The following is a 25,778-nucleotide window of genomic DNA, read 5'->3' as shown; positions in this document are numbered from 1 at the left end:
TCAGGCAGTCTTCCCAATTCACCAAGCATTTCAGTCTGCATGCATCTCACAAATCCTTGTGTCCACTCTGCAGGCTCTACATGTGCAGGCTGTCCCATTTGAGGTCCTTGCCTTATTTTCTTTGCAAGAGAACTTGTGTACTGTCTTGGCCCCTGGCAAGATGACATCTGCACTGCCCTTTCCTTCTGCTTTAGCTACGTGCCAGTTGTGATTGGTATCTCATTGTATGCAGATCCCACTCGATGCTATTGTCCAAATTATGTGCAGTATTAGTTATTGAACTGGTGGCTGTGAACGTAAATCAGTGATGATGCTTCTTTGACATCACTGTTTTGCTGCTCTTTTGCAAAATGACTAGTTTATCTGAAATGAAAAAGCCACAAAATAATGGTGTAGGGAGTGGTTGGTTACTGTTGCACCTTGTCTCACAACAGACAATAGTGTGTCAATGAATGTCGTGCAACCTGGATGACTTAGGTGTTAAGCTTGACTAGCTGGCAATGGATGCAAGCAGTAAGATGCGAGTGTGAAGCTTGGAGCAGTGCTGAATGTATGAGGCTCATTGATAAGAGTTATGAGTGAGCAATGGGATGTGGTAAATTGAGCAGTGACTGATGCTAATATTGCAGTTGCCGTGTTATTCCACGAAGATGCATTCATTGTCCTTGACTAAACATGTGGAGCCCTTTGAACATCTGGTGCAAGTGGACCCAGGTTCTTGTAGCGTCGACCTCCAGATTCATCTCCTTCCACTGTCTTCTGAGCATGTGTATGGAGGATCTCTGGATTACTTCTGATACAGTCTACATCCCCTCCCTTTGAGCACATGCAGTCCAGATTTTGAGCTGTGGAGCTGGTGTTGTGAAGCATGGTCCAACATTATTCATAATTCCCCACTGCGAGAATGCCAGGTAGCACCTTCAGCAGCCATAATGCATCTTACCCTTTAACATTTGCTTCATGCAGTACAGGTAATATCTCCATGTACTAGATTCTTATGCTGCTAGGCACTTGTTGAAACATCCAGCCAATATACAGTGTTGCTAGATTTGGCAAGCAGTTGGTATTGCTGAGTTCGCCACACTATAGCAAGAAGGCCTGGATTAATCACGCTTCATGATCCCCTCTCCTCTTTTCAAGGGTTACCTATCTGAGTCTCTTAGTTTTTTGATGAACTTGGAGATGTAAGCTTGTGCTACTAATTTCAGGCACAGTGGGATGATGATCATACAATCGGACTGAAATTAAAAGCTGATGCATTATGCTGCTGAAGCTGACATTCTGTAGAAGTTTATTGCGAGAGAACCTTGCTCTGGCTTACTTTTCAGTGAACTTGCACAAAGATGTATATTCCATTTTACTAAAAAAAATGAAGTATTTTTTAAAAGGTAACCTTCCTGATTAAAGTACTTCAGCTGTTTTTGTTTCTTTATATGCATTAATGAATTTTGAGTTTCTGTGCAAATTTCATCAGATAGTGTTATTAAATAATCCAAACTTTTGAGTAACAATCTATTTTTAAACATGACATTTTATAAAATGTACGGGTGTGGTCATGATGTTTTTGGTGCCTTAATTTTCATGGAATACATAATTCATTAGATGTTTATATTTATGTGTTTACTAAGCTGTTGTTAATTATTCATGTATTTATATTCTGAATATCAGGCTTACTTTATCTCTGTATTTTTGGCTTACGGGGTTAAGAGTCTACAGGTTGAAATGCCTCTCAGTGGTTCATAGCAGTTTTACCAGAGAGGCGAAAAAAAAAGATGAAAACTTGATATTTCTACCAATTCGGTTTATGAGAAAATAGCTTAACTCAACCATTTTAACTGTCTGTCATCTTGCTGATTTGAAAACTTCTATAAAACACAAATCTTTTGACTATTATCCCAATTATTTTGGTGGAGCAAAACTCTCAAAAAGCCTTGTGAATTGAGAGTATCCAGATGTGAAAGGTTAGGATACTCCCACCTAATGCACATCAAATAGTAAGATTTACAGAGTATTAGCTTGGCTGAGGTTTTGATCCAATGCCAGAGCTAATTAGCTTTATGTATCATTACAGAAATGACTTAATGTAGGAGAGCTAATCAGTATTCACATTTGTGTTGACTTTGAAGGAAATATATAAGAATAGTTGAATTAATTGTTTAGAATTCTGTGGAATGGTAATGTAACTGTTGCATTATAGTTTCATATTTAATTATTTTAAAATGTGATATTATTGTGACATTTTAGTAAACTGCCATTTTGCTACAGACCTCTTATTTTCAAACCATAGACTGGGTGTTTCTTTTTACACAACATGCATATTCATGCTTCCCTGTGTACAGGCCTGAACATGTGAAATTGCACTTTACTTTCATGTGAAACAATACTGGTGGAATACTTGCCTAAAACGGTCTTTTCACTGGCTCGAATCCACCACTCTGTTTTGCACTCCTAAGCAGATCACGTGAGGAACAGATTAGATATAAGAACATAGACAACTCCAGATGTTCTGGCAATCCTAATGCAACAAAATTTTACTTCCAAGGCATTTGTATGAGTAGGAAAGTGGATTTGAAGCCAAAGGTCGCCGTGGCCTTTAAACCTTATTGAATGGCAAAGCAGGTTTGGGGGAGGGCAGTGGAATACTTCTGCTCCCGTGTTCTAATATTCTTCTCAAGTTTCTCTTTGTGATCCTTCTTTCATCGCCTGTTTTGTCAGTGTTTGTTGCACTTAGTACCTAATGTATTATTTGTACTTTTTTTTTAGGTTTACAGTGCTCCTCACCTCGACAGTCATCTAAGGTGTTTTTTTTAAGTATAGTTATTGTCCTTTGGAATACTGTTTCATATTAAATACTTCTCTGAACAACTCCCATTGATTATTTTACACATTGACGAGATGTGCTCAGTTTGCCATAAGCAGTCCATATATCGTCGTGTTTAAGTTACCAAACCTAAATCTGAAATGTTGGAAGGAATTTTGTGTTTCTCCTTTTCCTTTTTGAACATTCCTTCTGGAATTCACTTCCGTTAAAGCCGATGCGTGCAGTGCACCTTCATTGTTTCTATCTTGAACATACTTTCTGCCTTTTTGACATGAATTAGTCTGCTTATCTCAATTTATGGGTGTTTAAAATCCCACATCAAGCTTGCTTTGCATTTGCAGCATCCTTGACTAATCTCCATATTTAATGCCAACAGGCCTAGACAAAACTTCCACAATAGCACTAAATCCTTTCCTACTTCTCAGATCTACCAATAATACCTATGCTGTTTGCTTGCATAAAAATGTTTAATTGACTTCATTCTTAATCACTAAGGCTGCCCTTCCATTTCTAACATCTTCCTTTATTTTTCCTGTGGACCTCACAACCTGAGGATAAATTGCAAACAATATTTAGTGCTTACAGATTGGATTTTCAGAACGTCTGAATTTACAGTTAATAGTGAATCTCCTTCATATAGACAGTGAATTCTGGATAGAATTTTATAAAGATAGCTTAAAAACAAGTCATTATTGCTTTATTTATCACAGTCTTAGTTTTATACTTCCATGACTCAGAGTTCTAGGAAACCAGCTGTAAAAGATAACATGCATTCTGAGCCATGCCTCTCCAAACAGCTGCAGCCCAGTGAACAGTGTCTGCTTCTATGTTGTGGTGGGGAACTACAGTGGGGATTGTAGACTATAAATAATAAAGTTTGGCAGTTTGCTAAATTATTATTTCTCATTTATAACATCAAGATGTCTTGTATGAAGTTACTTTACAGGCTGTTTCGTGTTTCCTTGTTCAATATTTTAATCTACCATTTGTGCATTTTTAGTGATAAAACTCCAAAGCTGAGTGAAACCAAATCTACTGCTAGGTGTTTGGTTCTAAAAGATTTATGCTCATTATTCAGTTGTAATTGGATGTGACAAAATAAGTTAATGAGGGGAAAGTTGGCACAGAAGCATCAGTCAGGGGAGATGGTATGTTTTGTGTGTGTGATCTCATTATGGATTAACTGTTGCGCTGCTAGTTTTATTTTTAAACTGTCTAGTGTTTCATTCATAGGCAGCAAAGTCTAACAGGGCAAGGGCAGTTCTGCTTGGCAACCAGTTATGATCGAGTTATACCAGTTTAATATTGCAGACAGTGTTATTTATAAGTTTCATAACTAATTTAGAGAGAGAATTTTACCTTGCATCTTTTATTCTTTAATACTGAAGACTGCACAGGAATCTGATGATGATCTTCAGTTTTGAAAGTTTGGGCATATCATTGCAAGTTCTTTTTGTCTTGTAGAAGATTTAAGCTCTAAGGGCAATATTCATAAATGAAAGAAAATTGGAATTGTGGAAGATATTTTTGATTGGCAGGATGACCAGCGTAGGTTTCACTAAGGAGCTGAACAAATGGGATTTGTGGTTATTGAAAAGTCTCCTATTAGTACTGAAGATGGGTGATGAGATGTGCTAAAGATCTTCTGCCAGAAACTCTTATCGTGTTACTTTATGGCTGACATACTGGTGATATTGAGTAATTGAATTCAAAGTACAAAAGAAATTTTCACTACTTTTTCTGATCCATCACACACCAAAGACCAATCTTTCTGTAATACTTTCACAAGTCAGCTGTTAAATGATATTAAGAGGTAGATTTGAATGAAATAACCCCAAAGGCATCTTCCTTCAATCATCCTCTGCAGTCCTTCTCCTCTCCATGGCATCTTCTTGTGCAAGTGCAGTGGATGCTGTTTTATTACTCCCTACCTGTCCATTGTTCCAGTCAACCTTTGCAGGCATTTGCTTTTCATGTCACTGTCTCCATTACACTGGGTGAAACCAAGTGTAGATGTGAGAATTTTGTGTAATAGCTATGATTAATCTGTAATTGTCACCTTGGGCTTCTGGTTGCCTTAATGCTCTGCCCCACTTGCATTTTGATCTTTCAGTTTTCTTACCTTTTGCATTGTTCAAATATAACTTAAGAGGTGTGTGGGACAGAATTTCATTGTTCAATTAGGCAATTGACAGCTCCAGACTCAACATAGAGTTCAACAATTTCTGACCTGCACTTCTACAATTTTCTCAGACAGCAGCTATTGGTCATCACTCTGCCATTGTCTTTCACACCTCTAAATCTACTTTTTTGTTTACTTCTTGATCTCTTGCACGTCCAACCTATTCCACATCTGTAAAGTTAATGACCTGAAACATTATCTCTATTTCTCTCTGCAGATGTGGTATCCAATCACTGAGTACTTCCAGCATGTTCTGGTTTTACATTAGTGTTATTTTACGGTTAAATTTTTACCTCTTCCTATTTCCACATTTGTATTATACATATAACTTGGACCTTAAATGATCTGCTACAAGCAATAACTATTTCAGTGTTTAACAGAAAACTCTCATTTAATTCAACTTGTAATTACTTCTTAACAAAATGCTGCTGGTTCCCTGTTCACTTGTGTTGTTTTGAAGTGGTTTTGAATGCTGGAGAGCAACAGACTTGAGTGGATCTGTTATCACAATGTATAAGGGCCATTCTGATATTGCTCCTTGTAGGTTGTAGATTTTACACATGTAGCAAAAATACCACTTCACATAATATTCAATCAGGTGGACGAGAGAATGTACCGTTTATGTGGAACACAAAGTAAGTAGTACACAGGCAACAATGACACTTACATGTTCAGCCTTAATATTTTTTTGGATTTTAACTTATAATTAGTCAATAATTATACTTTGTCAGTAACCATTCTGATCTGGTTTTCTTTGCACGCTAATGATCCCACCAAAGATTTTTCAATTCAGAACTATACTGCAATTATTTAAAGCAAAAAATTAACTTTTGGAGGAATCTGTGGTGATGTGGGGAGATTGGAGTGGGAGGAATTGTCAACATTTCTGGTCTTGACCCAAAACATTTACAATTTCTTTCTCTTCCCGTCCCCCAGATGCTACTTGACCCCCTCAGTTCCTCCAGCAGTTTGTTTTTCCACTCCAGATTCCAGCATTTGCAGTTTCTTGAGTGTCTGCATTTATTTAAGTAGTCTCAAATCAGTAGAGGGTCTTAACAACTTGTTAAGAAAAGAAAATGTTGGCTTTTCAATCCTGAGGTTATTTCTGCATGGCAAGCCTGATTTTGGGAACTTTACGTAAAAGTGAAGGGATCTCAAGACCGACATTTGTCGGGATTTGTCTGTTAGGAGGAGAATTGTAATTAGTGAAGTAGGTCTATTTCTGTTCAATTCTGCAGAGCACGTGTGCTACTTATTCAATATTCCCGTAGAAGTAGAAATTTCTGTCATTTGTGGGGCAGGGTGGATGGAAGAAGGGATTTGAAGAAACTTGCAGACACTGAGGGTGAATTTCCTTGGCGGTCTCTCACTTGTGTTTAAAAACCCTGTGAAAGTAAACCAACTCAACCAAGTACTTGTGCGGGTTCTCCATAGAATTGTTGAAGCAGAGCGTGAACTCCTGCACATTGGCCTCACTCTCACAAATGAAATTCATGCAAATCATGCATCACACTTGCCCTGCTTACAGCAATGTAAGCAGGAAAGGACTTGCCCATCAATATTTGTGCTGCTTTACAGCAAAGTAAGGGTCTCGAATTATTTTCATCCTGTCATTATGACAAATTCATTTGGGAGGAAGGGGGAGGGATGGGAGAAGGAATTGTTCTTCTGTAATATGGATGTATTTTGAGGCAAAAGTGATTTTCAAATGGACATTCGAAAGGAAAAAAGTTCCATTAATTATAATTGAGATGTATAACAATGGATGGTGTACAGGTTGACTCATTGAAGCAGTCTGACTCCTTTGTTGGATTGCTTTCTTTACATGTAAAATGATGTTCAGTTTAAGACTGGAGAATTAATGAAGAACACCACCTCTGGTAAGCATGGCCACAATGGGATTGTAGGAAGTGGGAGGGAGTGACTGATATTGTAAAGGACAGTTGTCACAAGAAAAACGAGAGGAAAGGCTTTGAATCTTAAGAAATTTGAACCTCAAAACGATAGCCAGGAGAAACAAACATAGTAATAGATTGCAAAGTAATACTAACATGCCAGTGCTTCCTTGTGGAACTGCCAGCAAAGCCCAAGCTTCTATAATTTACAGTAAATGCGAAATATTAGAAAGCTAAATGAGGGCTCTAAATAGGGTTCGGAAAGAAAACAATTGGATCTGGTTGTTTCATGAGTGATAGAAGATTTGTAAATAATTTTAAATAATTGTAATTGGCTGTCATTTCTCCACTGTGAAATTGTCAGGTGTTGTCTTTCACATTAACGGGTAAATACTTACCCTTCCCACTCATAGGGAAATGAGGACTATTAATCCTCTATCTTTTAGTGACCTAAATTTTATTTGCACACGAGATTGTGGAATACAAACATTAACCTCAAATATCCTCACATCCATATTTTTTATATCAATAATTCTCTTGCTGCTTAATTTGTAAATCTCAGGTTTGTTCAAGTCTTGGGGTTCCTCGCATTTTCCACTGGCATAACATTTATTGTGATCTATTCAAGACATTAATGTAACGTGAAGTTCTGACTCTTTAATTTACCAAACCTTCTATAAAATTTCTGCAATTGCAGTTGCTCAGATCCTCTTTTTAAATTATAGGCAGATTTATTAATGTTATGAATTCATTCACATGGGTTGCTTTGGTTATGAAATATGATCAATGAGAATTGTGATAATCGATTCCTAAAATGAATCTTCACAGATGATAACACTAGTGTGGTTATTATATCAAATGAATGAGTATAAGCCTATAACACTTTGTAACCTGAATCTCCCAAATCTTAGAAAGGCAATGACTCATGGACCTCAGGATTCTTGTTGCATGTTCGGGAGAAAAGGTATTTGTTTGATATTTGTTTCCCTCTAGTGGAAAAGAAGGATTAGTACAGACAATCAAGCTGAAATTCTGATTACCTTCCTCCCTTTTCTGACAGTTCCATAACAAGTGCCCATGCGAACCATTATGTTGTCTTGGTAATGTAAAATTTGAAGAGTTTTGCCTTTAGCTTGCTTCCACTGAAATTGATGAGATTCAGATTTTGATGCCAGCTTCTTAAAACCTACAGTCTGTCTATTCATGGAAAAGTGATCATTCAAAATTGCAAGATTTGATTAAGTTTACTAAAAGTACACACAAAATTATTCAGGATCAATATCACCAGTATCTCATTAAAGTTATTGTTGAATTTGAGTGTAAAATTACTTAGTGAAGAATACTAGTAGAAGTGAGGGGAAAATAGTAACAAAAAAGCTTTTAATGGTGCAACATCAAGACATGAACATATGATTTAAAAAATAAAATTTGTGGATTGTGAAAAATGTGCTTCTTTGGTTATATTCTTAACTGATATTACAGCACACAAAATGTGTTGATGGGAAATTCCATGCTTGTGAATAATAGACATAACTAATAAAACCTTGGGGGGGGGGGTTGAATTTTAGATAAGATTTGGCAATAGGGGACAAACATGAAATTGTTTTACCTATGAATCAAAGTAGCATGTAGCCATTACTTCCTAAGTATTGTTTCTATAATAAGCAGATGCACACTGCATTGCTCATTTTCAAAGAGATGCAATGTTTTCAGATTACACAAATAATCTCATGCAATTCATTTTGTGGTAGTAAGAATGTTTCTCTCAAAAAATATTGAGCAGAGGAAATATTCATTAACTTAAAAGCAAAATACTGCAAATGATAGAAATCTGAAAAGGAAAATCAAGAAAATGTTGGAAGTACTCAGCAGGTCAAGCAGCATCTGTGGTGAGAGAAACAGCCGTGTTTTGCTCCACAGATGGTGCCTGACCTACATATTTAGCATTTTCTGTTTTTATTTGAAATATTGACTGCTCAAATTATGAGGCCACCTGATTTGGGTGGACACTCAACAGCCAAAGGACTATTTATGCATAGCCCTGTAAAAAAAAAATAAGGTTGCCAATTTTTTCACTAATTATAACACAAAATTGCATGAATGGGCTTAATGGGGTCATTAAAGAGATGGAAACTCATTATTCCAGATCTCTGTTACACTTGTTGGTGATATGGACACTAAGTTTGACTTTTATCTTTGCTCAGTTTGGAGGTGTATTTTGGTTTTTTAATCATGTTTGCCAAATTGGGCATTTTCATTTTTGAAAAAAGCTTCAGTCGGAATGTATCAACATTTGGTCTTTATCACTGATAATATTAACGCATGCACATTCGTAGTAATAAATTTAGCACTGTTTACTTGGTTACAAACAACACACTTCTGATTAGCATATCCCAAAAGCAAATGTGATTGGTCAATAATTTGCATTTCCATTCTGAAAGCTGCACACTGCACCCCTAGTGCTATGACAGAATTTGATTAGTGAACAAAAAATGATAAGTACTATTCCAGTTAGACCTATTAAGGTTTGTTTTTTGTTTTTATTGGCTAAAATACCAAAATAAAATTAAGCTGCATACTGAAGTGATGTTAATGGTGTCTATAGTGCTTGCTTTAAGTTCCACATAGTCCATTCTCTTACCCACTTGACTGAATGTCTTCTGAAGTGGAATTTGTGTTATACATGTAAAATCTACAATTTATGAGGTATATAGGATCAGAATGGTAAAGTGGGAATAGTTTTGGTAAGTTCTTTATGTAATGATTAATAAACTAATGGAATGGTGAATAGTGGAGACAAAGAATAGAATTGTTCAAGAATAAATTTGGACACCATACTGAAGGGGAGAGAGTTAATGTTTCAGATCATCAACCTGAAACCTTAACTCTGTTTTTCTCCTTTCCCATGTACTGCCTGACCTCCTGAGCATTTCTAACTGTTTGTATTTCAGAATGTAAAATCCAAAGGATTTTTCATTGGCCACTATGGGAGGACAGGAAAATAGAAATAACAGGACTTGAATAGCCGCCTTCACTTGTATTAATGTTGTGAATACACAAAATAACAATGAATTCACATTAAACAGCAAGTAATATCCAGTGTAGTAATGATAATTATAGCATGTCAATTGTCAAATCAAAATTAAAATATCTTCCACAATGATATTTTTGAACAACAATAGATTCTCTAAAAGTAATACAACCTGTGGTCTCATGTCGTAGACATTCTCGTTTCTTTATTTGAATTTTATACTACACAGAACACAACAAAACTGCTTTCCTCAAATAACCACTAGGCGGCAGTAATTTAGATAAATCTTGAAATCCTCCCTGAATATCATGCTCCAGATGTGTGCAGTGAAACTATCAATGCGCTAGAGTTTGATTCATACACATTCAGGGTTTATCTCCTCATCCTGCTGCTTTAATTTGAATATTAAGTGATGTTCAGATCAAAATGTGATATGATTAGATGAGCATTAATGTATGCATTTTGAATCACAAGTTAAACTTTAGTTTCAATTAACAAAACAATTTTGGAAGCAACAAATCATCAAAAGCAAATGTTTACAATATTAAGGAGTTCGTATATATTATCAATCACATCTTCAATTAATTAGTGGACATAGTTCAGGTTGCTCTTTGCTGATACTCCTTGTTAATGTGGAGGGCAGAGAGGGTGCACTGTATGCCATGCATGGGAGAGATTACACATTCATGGGCTAATAAGACCATGGCACCAAAAGAGATAGGAAGAGGAGTATGCTATTCCACTGCTTGAGCCTGCTCAGCTTTTCAATATGATCTTGGCTGATCCAACTTTCCTTGCGTTTCCTGCTTTCTCCACAAACCTTGATTCCACTCCTAATTATAGGAATCCTGCTGTTTCTGTGACAACATTTTATGAATGCTGCTGTTCTGGGTTTCTTGGGTTTAACTTGAATTTGACAATCCCCTTTGGTGTTGTTCATAAATCAGAAGGCTAATATGCAAATAAAATGAGTATTGTACTAGAAATTCCGATGTCACATTAATAATTTATATCAGAATTGGGTACTGACATTTAGCAATAATATTGTCCAGATTGCAATTAAACTGGTTTCAATTAATAGAATGTACATAACAAAGGCAGTAGGATAAGATGCAAATTTGGGTTTAAATACACACTGAGCAAAATTTTACACCATGACTTGGCAGCAGAAGAAATTCCAACATTCATTCCATGTAAATGGAACAATAGCTTTCATTCAATAAAACATTGCACGAACATTTAAAAACAAATAATGTTGTACAAAAAGTTGTTTAATATTTCTGTCCCATCAAGCATTAGTGTCTCTGTTACCATTTCTAATTTTTGTACTTTCATTAAAGAAATATTTTACTTGGGATCATAACACACTATTTAAATCAACTGTGATGTAGAAGAATGTTGGATACAGGTCCTCCCCAGTTTACGAACACCTGACTTATGTACAGCTCATGCATGCGAACGAGCATGTGGAGACCGGCAGGACGGATTTGACAACTGCTGTGGGGCTGCAGGTGACTGTTCTTGACACTAGCTGGAATTTTGCCACATCAAACCCAATAAGAATATGTTGTAGTTAACATGTTGATATCCATTATGCAAATCCCATCCAGAGACGCGCTGTCTGGGCCACCAGTAGTGTCCTTTTTAAAAACTATCAATAGCATTTAAAACCTCATCTGCAGTAAAAAAAAAGAATATCAGAATTAGTCTGAGATAGGCTTGGCCTAAATTTGTTAATATCAGCTTTATTGCAAAAAATGGAAAAACAAGATTTAAATGCTTCTCATAGACTATCTATTCCTATGGGAAAACCCACCTCTGCAGGCATCTTCTGTTGTCTGGGAACTTGGTTTGTGGCCACATTTCTGACCTGCAAGCTGTTTGGGTTACAACCAGTTCACAGGAACAGAACGGTGCCGTAACCTGGGGAGGACTTGTACATGGCACAGATAAAGACCATTTGTGTCAGCCAGTATAAGTTAGTATTTAAGATCCACACAAGCCAACCTCTGTCCTTTCGTTATCTGTCCCATTATCAGCATAACCCTTTAATCCCTTCTCCCTCATTCATGACCAGTCTCTCAAATGTACCATTCAATTCAACTCTTCCTTGGGATAGCTAGTTCCTCATTCTCACTCCTTGCTGGGAGTGAAATGTCTTCTGAATTGCCCACTTCACTTGATCACTGTCTAACATTGATTATATTGTTCTTCCTCTTGAATGGAAATTCTGTGTGTGTCAAATCTTGGTATTATTTTAAAGACCTCTGAGGTCAGCCTTTCAGCTTCATTAATCAAAGAAACCCAGCCTTTTTCAGTAGCTAAAACTTCTCATTTCTTGGAATATTCTTGTAAATTAATTTTCCACCTTTGCATCCTTTTCAAAATGCTGTGATCAGAATCGCAGTCCATGTATTGTCTATATATCGTTTGATACAGCAGTGATACAAATTCTCTACTTTCAACCCCATCCCCCTCAAAATAAACCCAAATGCTTGGTTTGTCTAAATAACCTACACTACTACTTGCAGTTAATGTGTATTATTCTAATAAGTCTCTTTGTTTCACCACAACTTTTTAGATTCTTATTTTCCATCTGTGGAAAAAAAATCTTATTCATTAACCCCTCAAGCTTTGTTTTTCCTAAGTGATGTACGAGTCTAATTATCCAGCTGAAGTGTTTTTGCAGTACTTGTATATACTTGTACATAGAGTAATGAGGCAATTTAATGCTGATGTAAAGGAATTATTGTATATACATATTCTGGCAGTGGTATTAATGAAATTATATGCATGTTTCTTACTTCATTCTCCCTTGGACACTACTTGACCTGCTCAGTGTTACAAGCATATTTTGTTTTTATTTGAGACTTTGGGCTTTTCTAGTTTTTATATGTACATTTTTTTTTATATTGCTGTCCCAAACCTAAACGCAAATACATTTATTTGAAACATCAACTTGAAATGTGCCAGCTTAAGTATAGGTAAAAAGTAAACTCTCAGTTTTGGAGCTCGGGCCACAATTCCAATAGTTAGATCTTTTTGATGAAACTGAAACAGTTCCACAAATTTTGGAAGTTAGCATGTAAGTCATAATATCCATAATAGAGGTCAGGTTAACACTAACACAGCCAAAGAGTTGTTAAGTACATAATTCTGGAAGGAACAAGTAACTTTGGACTTGTGGTTCCCCAAGCTCTTTTACTGATTATTTTTTTGTGTGTCCTATTTGACACTTTTGTGGGTCAATTAATGGAGATTTATAAGTTGGTAGAAGGCACTTTACTTGGGTGGCCCAAAATAATAATGAAAACAAAATCATTTTTGTAATTTTTCATTTTGTCCCCACAGGAAATGTTTGAACAATAAATGTTTAACAATGCAATAATTGTTTAACATTCTTTATGACAACTATTTAATCACAAGAAGGTTTTGTTGAGCAAAATTGGGATACTCATAGAAACTAAATGAAGGCATTGATAGATATCTCTAAATCTGCATGCCTACAAAATCCTTTCCTCAGTCAGCTAAAGCCAAGTTTTTTTTTGGGTGTGTAGGTTTTTAGTTTGGACCAGTTAGTTTTAAAAAGCAATCCGTTTAAAAGCCCATTACAGTTCAACAGTCCATAACTGTGCTGACATCCTTCTGGTTATGAATCATCAATGCGTAACTTTTCAAAGTAAAACACTTGGACCTGGGAATGAGTGACTTAACCTTTGGTCAGGTGCTCAGCTCAATCAGAATGAGCACATTCAGCCATAGCTTCCATTTACGTAAAACCTTCAATAGAGCAAAAATGACACTGAGGCAAAAGAATCAAACAATTTTTAAGTTGCAGAGATGGGGGGGGGGGTGCAATGGGGGAAGGGCAGAGAGAACAGAAAACGATTGTGTGTGGCGCCCAGAAGAAATCGAATGACATAAATGGTAGTGGTGCTGACAGATAGAAGACGGTAAAAGCCAGTGAATAACAAAAGATGTCTGGGGAAGGTGTAAGCAAGAAGAGAGGAATGAAATCTGATATTTCTGGAAGACGAGAGGAAAAGAAACTGATACCTCAAAATTAGATTGCGATATTATTTTGGCATGCTGAACATGTGCTGCATTGAGTGCTCGTGCTCAATCAGATCCCCTGCAAAACAAATTCTGAAAATTGCTCAAAATCTTTTCGAAGCAAATGTTTACACTTGGATTGGTATGGTAAAATGGATCATGCAAGGTTTCTGATGGGAGCTCATTGAGTTTGATACTATTTCGGATACTATACTGCGCACCTATCAGAGAAGGGTGTCAGCTTTTAAAGGCATACAGCCAGACAGTAACAATGCACGTGGTGGAGGAGATGAAGTCTACAGAGGATAGGGAGAGCCCCTAGATTTAGTGAAAGAGAAATGGCAATCACAGTGAGATCCTGCATGTCAAGTGGTCCAGGAGACTGAACCGACAGAAGGTCTCCAGTTGTCTTTTTCAGCTCAGGGAATCCCCATTCCTTCATGCAATGTGCAATAAAGTATGTCAAGAGGTGCTACCCATAACTTAAAGAAGTTGTATCGAGCTATTTCTGTAAATGATCAGAGATTCATACAGTCATCTGTTATAATCGGGTGTACAGGTGTTCCTGCAAAGGAAGGCATGTCATCTGGGCTCTCTTGGATGATTACTGGTGAACTATGTCTCTGTGGAGGATTGGAGTCTGGTCAATTTGTTTAGATTGGGGGCTTTGATTTATTAGCCTATGAAATGGTTCCATCATGGATCCCTCACTGCCCATGTGGTCAATGTCTTCCTACTCTGCTGGGAACAAAGGCTGATGGTATTCTGCAGGGACTTTCCAGTGGTGGCCTTCCTTGTCCCCCTGCTCTTCTTGTTTCTGCTGTTCTTCTGCGTGCTGCTCCTGTCCCTTAGGCTCCAGGCTTGCATGTTGCCCTTCCTCTGTCCTCGTATTGCTTAGTTGTGCAGCGTACAGCACATCACAAAGTGGCAGGGCATCCTTGGACTGTTGCAGGCACCAGAAAGGCTTTCACTCCCTCAATAATCACATGGTGTGAATCATCAGAGGACTTTCCCAACCATAACTTCTATGTTTCCACAAGTGCACGTAATGCATTCAGAATCAGGTTTATTTATCACGGACATATGTCGTGAAGTTTGTGGCAGCAGTCAAGTGCAACACAAAGACAATAATTACTATAAGTTACAAAAATAAATAAATAGTGCAGAAGAGGTAGTGTTCATAGACTGTTCAGAAATCTGATGGCAGAGGGGAAGAAGCTATTCCTGAAACGTCGAGTGTGGGTCTTCAGGCTCCTGTACCACCTCCCCGATGGTAGTAACGTGAAGAGGGCATGTCCCAGATAGTGAGGGTCCTTAATGATGGATGCTGCTTTCTTGAGGCACTGCCTCTTGAAGATGTCCTCGGGTCAAACTGCTACACATTCTTTTAAACCTTTGTTGCCTGGACAGATGGATGCTGGGGGGGGGGGGGGGGGGGGGGAAGGGTTATCTTACCTTCTCCAGCTCCTCACACCAATTCCTAGTCTGAGTTCCTCCCTGAAAGCAAAGTAAATGACTCGTGCCTTTGGGAATATGGTGCCTGGGTGATCTCTCTCATGGTGTGGTGAGCGCTAAGTTGGGAGATACAGAAGAGGCTTGCTGAAGTCATTTGAAAAGTTCACGTGGCATGTAAATTGAGGCTCAAGGAAACCTTGATCTCCATGGAGAGAGCACTCCAGATACAAGGGCATGGCTTAGTGATGACAGCCTTGGAAAAATATATTCTGCATTCTGTTATTGCTTTTCCCTTGTACTACCTCGATGCACTGATGTGATGAAATAATTTATATGGATGGCATGCAAAACAAAGTTTTTCACTGTACCTCGGTACATGTGACAATAATAAACCAATTTATCAAACCTGAGACTTTGAACACAATTTCCTCAGAGAGATCCAGATAGGGATGTGGTGTTTCTGTGGGAGTAGTCCCTTCATGATGAACCTGTCTGTCTTCTAGCCTGAGGCCTTAACTTGCCCTGTGTAGCTGTAACAGTGCATCCTGTCAGCAGTGTCACTACTGAGGCTTCATTGAATGCATTTGTCAGTAGCTAAGAGCCAGAGAAAATACTCCCTGTTTAAAGTGCACTGGCTGAAATTCAGAAGGTGTTTGAGCAGCCTGAGGTGAATTGTGAAGCTGCCCAATTAATTCTCTAATGTCAACAGAATATTCCTTGAGACATAAGTGCAACAAAATCACACAATGTACTCCAGTTTAACTGTGAGTGATCAATGGTCATAAATTGGAGTTGTCTGTTGCAAGGGAGGCAACCTGTAATGCACAACTTGTGATGTCAGTAGGTGCATGTATAATGCTGGACAAACAGCAAATGAGCTGAGATGAATTGTGCACAGAAGTATCTGGGCTAGTTGCCTGATGGCAAGTAAACCACCTGGAAATGATTTGTTTTCATCTAGCTCGTATCTTAATAGATTTAATTTCTAGACAGGAAGGCTGGAAATGTGATGTACACAGCTGAAATGGCTGATCATTGTTGTATACATTGTTGAGTCCTGAAGGTTGTAACCTGTCCAGTCAGAAGATGAGGTGATGTGCAGGACAGAGAAAGAATGTTGCTAGAAATGACCAGCATGGTTTTGTACAACGTTTTGCAGCTGTCTCAGGTTGAGGAATCCTGAGGATAGATTGCCTGTCCTCACTCCTGACTGCTGGTGTGGGAATGTACCAGAAAGGATAAACAGAGGAAATAAGTGAGGGCTTAAAAGATAAATAGTGAAAATAATATAATTTAAATCCACAAACCTTTTTTGTTTTTCCTCCATTGGCCTCCCCTCCACAAGTTCTGTGCTGTCTGATAGAAGACCAAGGGAAATGGCTGGTTCCTGAGCTGTTTCATCGTCATTTGCTTGGAGATGTGGTTGTTTTTGTTTTTGTCCACGAGTAATTGTTCTTGCAATTTGCCCCTCTAGCTTCTCACCGTCTTATTGTGATCCTAGGTCCAGTCCAGTAAAGCATTTTGTTTTATTTTTAAATGAAGCTGAAGGTGACTAATTAATCAGACTTTTAATAAGGCATGTCTAGCTGCCTCACACCGTCCAAGGACTGGAGTGTGACGTTGAAAGATAGGGTCCTTTTTTTAACACAACTTCACAGAATCATTTACAAGACTAGAATTTTTGGAACCATTGCATGCCAATGAATCTACTTTGTGATTAAACTCTGCAAAAGAATGAAGCAAAACCTGCTCAGCCCATACTTCAACCCAATATCTTGTGATAGAATTTTCAAAAGAACATTTCCTTACTTTAAAAAAAATTAGGATTGTATCTCGCTGTGGAAAATTAAGCTGAGTGGATGAAATCAAGAATACAAACGACTTTTGAGGAAACGCGTAACAACATGCAGAATGGCGAGCAGATAGTAAAATATTGACGTGCGAGCACCGGACGAGGGCGGAGTCTTTGTTTCTAGATGTACAGTGCTGCAGCAGCAGTCAGCTGGGTCAATGCTTTCTTCCTGAGCTAATTTCTCCCAGAGAAGAGAGAGTATCGCACAGAATATTTTCTTTTACTGAGTCTTCGTTTTGACTTGTGGGTATCGAGTTTCGGATATCGTGGAATGTCAAACAAACTCGTCAGCTGAAGATGGACAAGAAGAAAAGTAACTTCATTTCCAAAACTTATTCTCGTATCCCGAGACCAAAATTGTACATGAATTCGATGCCATCCACTATCCGCAATGGCACGCATCCAAGATATTCCCACAGGTATTTTGTTAATGTATTTCATGGTGTAACTTTGCTATTGTAGAATTATAAGTAATAGAAGATGAAACTAGAAAGTTAGTTGTTTTGTGTCATTCATAGCCTTCCGTACGGACTATAGTGTTATTAAACTGTAAACATACGTATATAAGTGAAACTGGATTAAGTAGACAAATCCTAACATTATTTCAGTCAAATTTAAAGTTACGGAACTTTAAAGATGCTTGTTTGAAAGGGTTCAGGATCTTTTATTTTCACAAGGAGATTTGTTTTGCGGAATAACGTTAAGGACAACGTGTGTGTGTGTATGTTTCTAATGTTCGGTAGTGATTTTTTGATGATACTGAACTTGTAGATTGGACCGGATTCTGCAGAAGCAAGGCATCCATAATCTTCTGTGGTTAGATACTGAGATTGCACACCTAGATTTGCATGTCTTCTGTATGATGATTTGTTAAAAGAGTGATTTGAAGGAAGCCAGGTCTTTGGGATCTGAGTGAAAAGAAGCAACTATGGACCTACTTATCCCAGATTAAAAGACCGTGTTTGGGCGAGAAGGCAGTATAAACTCATTGATGAATTTAATAACAATTGATATACTGAAAGAGAATGAAAGATTGGATGAAGGAAACAAAAACAAGACAGTAAAATAGCCCTAACATTTTAATTTTAAACCTGACATTTTCAATATGTCTAACAACAAGAAAGAATATTAATTTTCAATGACAATATTTGCAAAAGTACTTGATTTAACTTTCTTTACCGAGATTAATTCATATTTATTATGCAGATGCAGCAACTTCACTGAGTGATACAGCACAGAAACAAGCCCTTTGGCCCGACTGGTCCATGCTGACCAAGATTCCCATTGAAGCTAATCCCATTTGACCACATCCCTCTGAACCTTTCCTATCCACAAACCTGTCCAAGTAGGTTTTACATGTTGTTAATGTACCTGCCTCAACCACTTCCTCTCATAGCTCATTCCATGTACTGACCACCCTCTGGGTGAAAAAGTTGCCCCTCAGGTTCCTATTAAATCTCTCCCCTTAAACCAATGCCCTCCAGTTCTTGATTCCCCAATCCTGGGAAAAAGACTGAATGCATTCAGTCTATCTGTGCCCCTCATAATTTTATCCACCTCTCTCAGGTCTCCCTTCATTCTCCTATGCTCCAACGACAAAAATCCCAATCTGCTCAAACCCTCTCCATAACTCAGTCCCGGCAACATCCTTGTAAATCTCCTCTGCATTCTTTCCAACTTAATGGCACCTTTCTTATTGCAGAACTGAACACAATATTCCCAATGTGATCTCACCAACACCTTGTACAACTGCAACATAACATCCCAATTCCTATACTCAATGCCCTGACTGATGAAGACCAGAGTGCCAAAAGCCACATTCACCACCCTGTCCACCTGTAATGCCACTTTCAGGGAATCATGTACTTGTACTCCTAGGTCCCTCTGTTCTACAACACTCCACAGGGTCCTATCGTTCATTGTGAAAGTCCTACCCTAATTTGTCTTTCCAAAATGCAACACCTCGCGCTTATCCAAATTAAACTCCATTTGCCATTCCTTGGCCCACTTTCCCAGCTGATCAAGATCCCTCTGTAAATCCTGATAACCATATTCACTTACGACACCACCTACTTTAGTGTCGTCTGCAAACTTACTAACCATGCATTTAATAGTACATCTCAGTTAATGTATGTCCGTGGTGGAGCGGGAAGTGAGATATCACTTTTGCATAACTAACAATGGAATGGAACAAATCTGATGGCAACTCTTCATGTTTGGCTTTTAATTGTACAGAGGCACCACACCTGAATTTGCAGTGTCATTTCTGCTTAAACGATGCTGCTATTGACCTCACCATTAACCTGACAAGAAAACTTGGTACAATATTTTTACTTATTTTCTGAATTAAGTTGATTTGAACAGGTCTATAATCTGTATTTATAAAGGTTAAAGTTATGGAGGCTGAAAGTTTCTAATCCTAACACAATCCTACCACTTGTTACTTTATAACCAGAAGATTTAATCCATAGTTGAACTTTAAAGATGTTAGTTTTACAAAATTCACTGTGCTTTGGAACAGAATATTTATCAGTTATTTCTATAGTAAAACTTCAATAATCTGCTGTCCAAATGTTTGGAAATCTTGACAGTTTATCATCTGGTTCACAGCGTGCTGATTCCAATGCTCCCTTTAACATACTGGGGCTCTGGTTCCTTTGCTCTCTTTAACATATTTGGGCTCCTGTTTCCCATGCTCCCTTTAAATTCACTGGTGTCCCATCATTTCATAACGTCGTAGAGTTGTCCAGCAAGGAGCAACTCATGCACTCTAGTTTTAAACTCCCCTATCCTGGGGGGAAAAAAGGGCGTGATCATCTACCTTATCTATACCCTTTATGATTTTATAAACCTCTAAGTTCATGCCTCAGCTTCCTTCACTCCATGGAAAACAGTCCCAGCCTATCCAATCTCTCCTCATAGCTCAAGTCTCCAGTTCCATCAACATCCAATAGTATGGAACCTAGGCCTCTCTGTTCTACAACACTTCCTAGGGTCCTCTCATTTACTGTGTAAGTCTTGCCCTGGCTTAACTTGCCAAAATGCATCACTTCACACTTGGATGAGTCAAATTCCATCTGTCATTACTTTGCCCAGTTGATCTAGATCCTGTTGCAACCTTCTTCACCGTCCACCACACAGTGGATGGTGAAGAAGGTCACCGAAGGTCACGAGAGGTCCCATACTCCATTGAAACTCATCTGGTTCTATTTCCTGTGCTCCCTTTAAACTTAGAGTTTGGTGCAAAAAGTTTTTTTATACTACTGTATAACATCTTACAAAAATGATGAATTAAAAGTGAATTGGGGTAATAATTGTACTGACATCTAATAATCCAGAAAATCTGCCAGTCCAGAATCATCAAAGTCCTGAGTGTGCCGGATTAATGGAGTCCTACTGTGTACCACTGAACGTGATGCATAATATCACAGTTTATGCAAGTAGGATCAGTGCCTTCTCTTGATTGTAAAGTGACAAAGCCTTGTAGTTTGGCTTCAGATATAAATGATAATGAAAAGCAGATGTAATTAAATTTTTTTTATTTATTTCGAAAATAAACTTTATTCATAATAAAAAATATATACAAAGGAAGAAACCATACAAAAACAAAACCTTAACATTCATGGTTGTTACCTTCAGTAGTATAAACTTTAAAGAGAAAAACACACAAATAAACATTGCACCATTGCCACTTATGTGGCTCCCTGAAATGATACCCATATCATTGTTAGAAGGGCTTCCCCACCCAAATCAGTCCCTCCATGTGCACTAGCGGAAGGAGCCTCGATTGTGGTCCTTCCCCACAGAGCCTTAGCATTGGCTGCACTGAGTTTCAGTGTTCCCCTCAGCACGTACTCCTGTGGTCTGGACCGTGCCAGTCAGCAGCATTCGCTTATGGTTATCTTGCTGTGCTGGAAGACCAACAAGTTTTGGGCAGACCAAAGGGCGTCCTTCACCGAGTTGATGACCTTCTAGCAGCCCTTGATGTCTGTCTTGGTGTGTGTCCCCAGAAACAGCCCATAGATCAGAGTCCTCTGTTGCACAGATGCTGGTGGTGAACTGGGACACGGACCCTTGCGTCCGTCTCCACACCCTCTTTGCAAATCCACAGTCTGCAAAGAGGTGGGTGACTGTTTCTTCCCCATTGCAGCTGTCCTGAGGGCAGCATACATTGGGGGTGATGTGTTGTTTGTAGAGGAAAGCTCTGACTGGGAGGGCACCTCTCACTGACAGCCAAGTGAGGTCTTGGTGCTTGTTGGTCAGATCTGGTGATGAGGTGTTCTGCCGCATGGTTTGGACAGTTTGCTCTAGGAACAAACCCAGAGGATTCATAGTCTCTGTCCTGCAGTGTCTGACGTACATTCTGTGCTGGCCACTGTCTGATGGACATGTGGTCAAAGGTGTTCACTTGGAAGAACTCTTCCACAAAGGACAGGTAGTGCAGTAATGTCCAGCTGACTGGGATGTTGCACAGTAACAGGGCCAGGCCTATCTTCTACAACACCAGGGACAGGTAGAACCTCAGCATGTGGTGACACTTAGTGCCCACGTACTTTGGATCCACACACCGACTGATGCAGCCGCACATGAAGGTGATCATCAGGATGAGGGCAACGTTGGGTACACTTCTGCCCCCATTCTCAGGGGACTTGTGCAGCATGACCCATTGTACTCGCTCCTTCTTGGACCCCCAAGGTAAACTGGAAGACATCCCGGGTGATTGCCAAGGCAGAGGAGCGTGGAACAGGCCACACCTGCGCCAAGTACAGCAGCCCTGAGAGCATATTACACCTGATGACCAAGTTCTTCCCAGTCATTTCCATAGAGCCAATTTTTGTTTTACCTTCCCAATCCGCTTTAGCCAATTCTTCTTACACGCCACAGCCCCTCTGAACCAGATCCCCAGCACCTTCAGGTAGTCGGACCTGACGGTGAAGGGGATGTTGGATAGGTCGGGCCAGTTACCAAAGAATATGGCCTCACTCTTCCTGCGGTTGACTCTGGCCCTCGATTCCAACTCGAATAGGTCACAGATGCTGATCAATCTGCAAACTGACCATGGATCCGAGCAGAAGACAGTGACATCATCTATGCACAGGGAGGTTTTGACTTGTGTGCCTCCACTGCCTGGCAATGTCACCCCTCTTATGCTCTCGTCCTTCCTGATGGATTCGGCAAAGGGTTCTATGCAGCACACAAACAAGACGGGAGAGTGGACAACCTTGCCTGACTCCAGGCTTGATGGGGAAGCTATCTGTGTCTCACCCATTGATTTGAAAAGCACTATGGATATATCTGTATAGAGCAGTTGGATCCCATTTTTGATTGCCTCCCCAAAACCAATTTTGGAGAGCATGTCCAACATGTACGTGTGTGATATCCTGTTGAAGGCCTTCTCGTGGTCCAAGCTGACCAGGCAGGTGTCCACCCCTCTGTCCTGCACGTGGGCAATGGTATCCCTGAGCAGCGCAAGACTGTCAGAAACTTTCCTGCCAGGTGCCTCATGGGTTTGGTCTGGGTGGATCACCTGTCCCAGAGCAGACTTGACCCAGTTGGCGATAACCTTGGATAGGATCTTATCATCCACGTTCAACAGTGAAATGGGTCTCCAATTCCTGATGTCCTCTTTCTCCCCCTTCTGCTTGTTGATGAGGGTAATAATGCCCTTCCTCATGGAATCTGACATTCTGCCAGCCAGAAGGATAGCGTTATACGTTTCCAACAGGTCCAGACCCATCCAGTCCTACAGAGCCGAGTACAACTCTACTGGTAAGCTGTCGCTTCCAGGAGTTTTATTCGTGTCAAGGGAACAGATGGAGCCAGTCAGCTTGCAAACCAATGTGCATTACTGGAGAGTAAGTAAATGGAAGACTTAAGTCTGAGCACATGATAGTGAACCTGCACCATGTTTTAGTGTGGGTGACCTTGATTACTGAGTTTTGCCTTTGGTAACAGAGGCACAAAAAAATACCAAACATTTTGAAGCAGTGCCATGACGTCTCAAAGATTTGAATTCTGAGAAATGAGTAGCATGATTTAAGATGTTTCATTATGAAATTTGATAAAATGTTTGAAGCACTGGATTTGTCAGCCTTGGAGTAAGACAAATGCAAGGATTTCCGAGTGCACATAAAATATGAAGGAATAGAGAAGGTTAATTTTTACATATTTCACATTAAATTATAATTGAAAGACAAAGGGGATATAGCACAGTACATAAAAGAAGAAACCATGTTTTAAAATGTAGTTAATGTCTGTTATGGTTTTCTGGGTCGTTTAATGGAGGCAAAGAGTTTGGGATCATTCAGTAAGCAGTCAGCAGTTCTGATGAGGAAATACAATGGTTTAATGGAAGGGCTAAATTGTCTTTCTCATTTGTTGTTATCTATACAATGGGGGGAATAAGTGCAGAATTGACTACTGAAAAAATGTAGATAAATTTAGACTATTCTGTGTTTATATCAGTTGTTTTTGAATGATATTTGCTTGGACACAGGTGGCATGAACCTTTCATTCATTTGGCTAATAAAAAAGTTTCCGATGTGTGAACAAAAAAAGTTGATGGGTGTCATGGCATACCAGTTTATTGCCGATGTCACAGTGTTAAAATATGAAAAGTTGCTTTTTAGTCTTTTTTTGGAATCATTGAGAGGTCTTGTATTGAGAGGTTTCTTTATTCAGTATTTTTATATAACACACTTAAAATGTCCTTTTCCTGGTGAATACCAATGAGAAATAATCATTTAAGACCTCACCTACATCCACTGGCTGCATGTGGAGATTGCCACTTTGCTCTCCAATGGGCCCTAGTCTTTTCCTGGTTACCCATTGTCCTTCATGTATTTATAAAATGCTTTGGGATTTTCCTTAATTTTGTGCACCATTAAAATTTCATGTCCCTTCCTTGCCCTTCTAATTTCTTCTTAAAGTATTCCCCTACTATTGCCATAGTCCTGTTAGACTTCCCTGTTTTCAATTCTCTATACCTGTCATGTGCTTCTATTTATTTCTTTATCCAGCCCTTGATATTCAGGGATTTTTGGACTGGCTGTCCATACCTTTCACCTTTTATGGAAACACATTGGCCCTGAATTCTCATGATTTCACTTTTAAATGACTCCCACGTCCAATATAGACCTATCTGGACATAGCTGCTCCCAGTCCACTTGTGCCAGGCCCTGTCTTTGGATTTTGAAATTGACTTCGCCCCAATTCAGGACCTTAATTTCTGGACCATCCTTATCCCTTTCCATAACTACTTTGAAACTTACAGGGTTATGCCGCTCATACTTCAACCACTTGCCCAGCCACATTCCCTGAGATCAGGTCCAGCAGTGCTCCTTCCCCAGTAGAACTATTGACGCACTCTTTCAAAAAAAAACTCTCCTGAACGCACTTCAAAAATTCCATCCTCCCTATGCCTTCACACTAGAATTGGTAAGGTTGACACTGGTCTTTGCTTTCATTTCCAAACAACTGGTGAGTGGAGGCAAACCAACATCGATGGGAAGATGTTGGCCAAATGTATTTGTAGAACAATTGGATCAGGAGGTATTGGTGAGTCCCTGTAATTGATGGATATTGCTGCTGATTGGATGGAATGTTAGTTGGCATGGCGGGAATGTTGACAATCATTGGGGGATGAAATGGGCAACTGCCAGCAGCCAAGCATCTGTGAGTGTGACTCTTCTGACTCCATATCCAGCAAGTGAAGCTTACCATATCCGTTGTGGCATGCACTTAAACCTGTCATAGGGCACGCTATTCTTGAAATGGGGGGAAAATATAGGGACTAAATCACTTATTCTCACGAGCAAAGGGCCAGTGCGTGAGCATTTTGCACCTTTTCAAGGAAGCAGATGAAAACCTGGAAGTCAAAGCTCTGCTTGTTTCAGGGGCATGGGGTCTTGAATCTTTCCCCCGAAGCAGAACAGGCTTTGAGGATTATTCCGAGAAAGACTTTGTTTTAAAAAAAAGAACCCCCTTGTCATGAAACACAAGTGTTAACAGTTGATTTTCTTTGAAAATATGTAAAGATTTCTATTGGATCTGGAAAGAAAATTGCAAATACAAACCTCACATAAGCTCCTTTGGAAAGAGCCACCATTTATGCTGGATTGCAGATGCAGCTGTGTGATGCCTATGTATATAGAGGTATTTTTATTTACTATCTGCATATCCTGAAACTGAACACTGTATTGGTGAACAAGGTGTATTATGTGACAAGCCACAAGAGATTACAGATCTTGAATTCTACTATGCAAAATTCTATTTTGAATACAACATCAACTCTTTTATCCCCTACTTCCTGTTTTGTGGATAAAAAATTCCCTGGTGGCTTTTTGGTAGGTATTTTAACCAGGTATGAAAAGTAGTAAAACAGCTAAACAATTCACAATTGTTTTCCCTTAGATGAAAATTAGACTGGTTCAACCATGTTTATGGTGGCACCTTAACAAGCAATGAAATATGTTTATAACACAAGGTCC

At 39.0% G+C, this 25,778-nt stretch overlaps 1 protein-coding gene across 4 annotated transcripts in view; it reads left to right on the top strand.

Moving 5' to 3' along the window:
• Positions 1-25,778, top strand: part of LOC127578826 (rho GTPase-activating protein 18-like) — a 90,961-nt gene that overhangs the window by 23,861 nt on the left and 41,322 nt on the right. The window contains exon 1 of one of the 4 annotated variants that reach the window (XM_052031313.1): positions 17,588-17,708. The exons of the other annotated variants lie outside the window; for them this stretch is intronic. Within the exon in view, the coding sequence (XP_051887273.1) occupies positions 17,653-17,708 (56 nt within the window). The 5' untranslated portion in view covers positions 17,588-17,652. Of the gene's footprint in view, positions 1-17,587; positions 17,709-25,778 lie in introns of those variants that run through there. 4 annotated transcript variants of the gene reach the window in all.

Source organism: Pristis pectinata, chromosome 16, assembly GCF_009764475.1.
Source record: "Pristis pectinata isolate sPriPec2 chromosome 16, sPriPec2.1.pri, whole genome shotgun sequence".
Classification (NCBI taxonomy): Eukaryota; Metazoa; Chordata; class Chondrichthyes; order Rhinopristiformes; family Pristidae; genus Pristis; species Pristis pectinata.
Note: the sequence above shows the minus strand (reverse complement) of the source record. Positions and strands in the feature narration are given on the sequence as shown.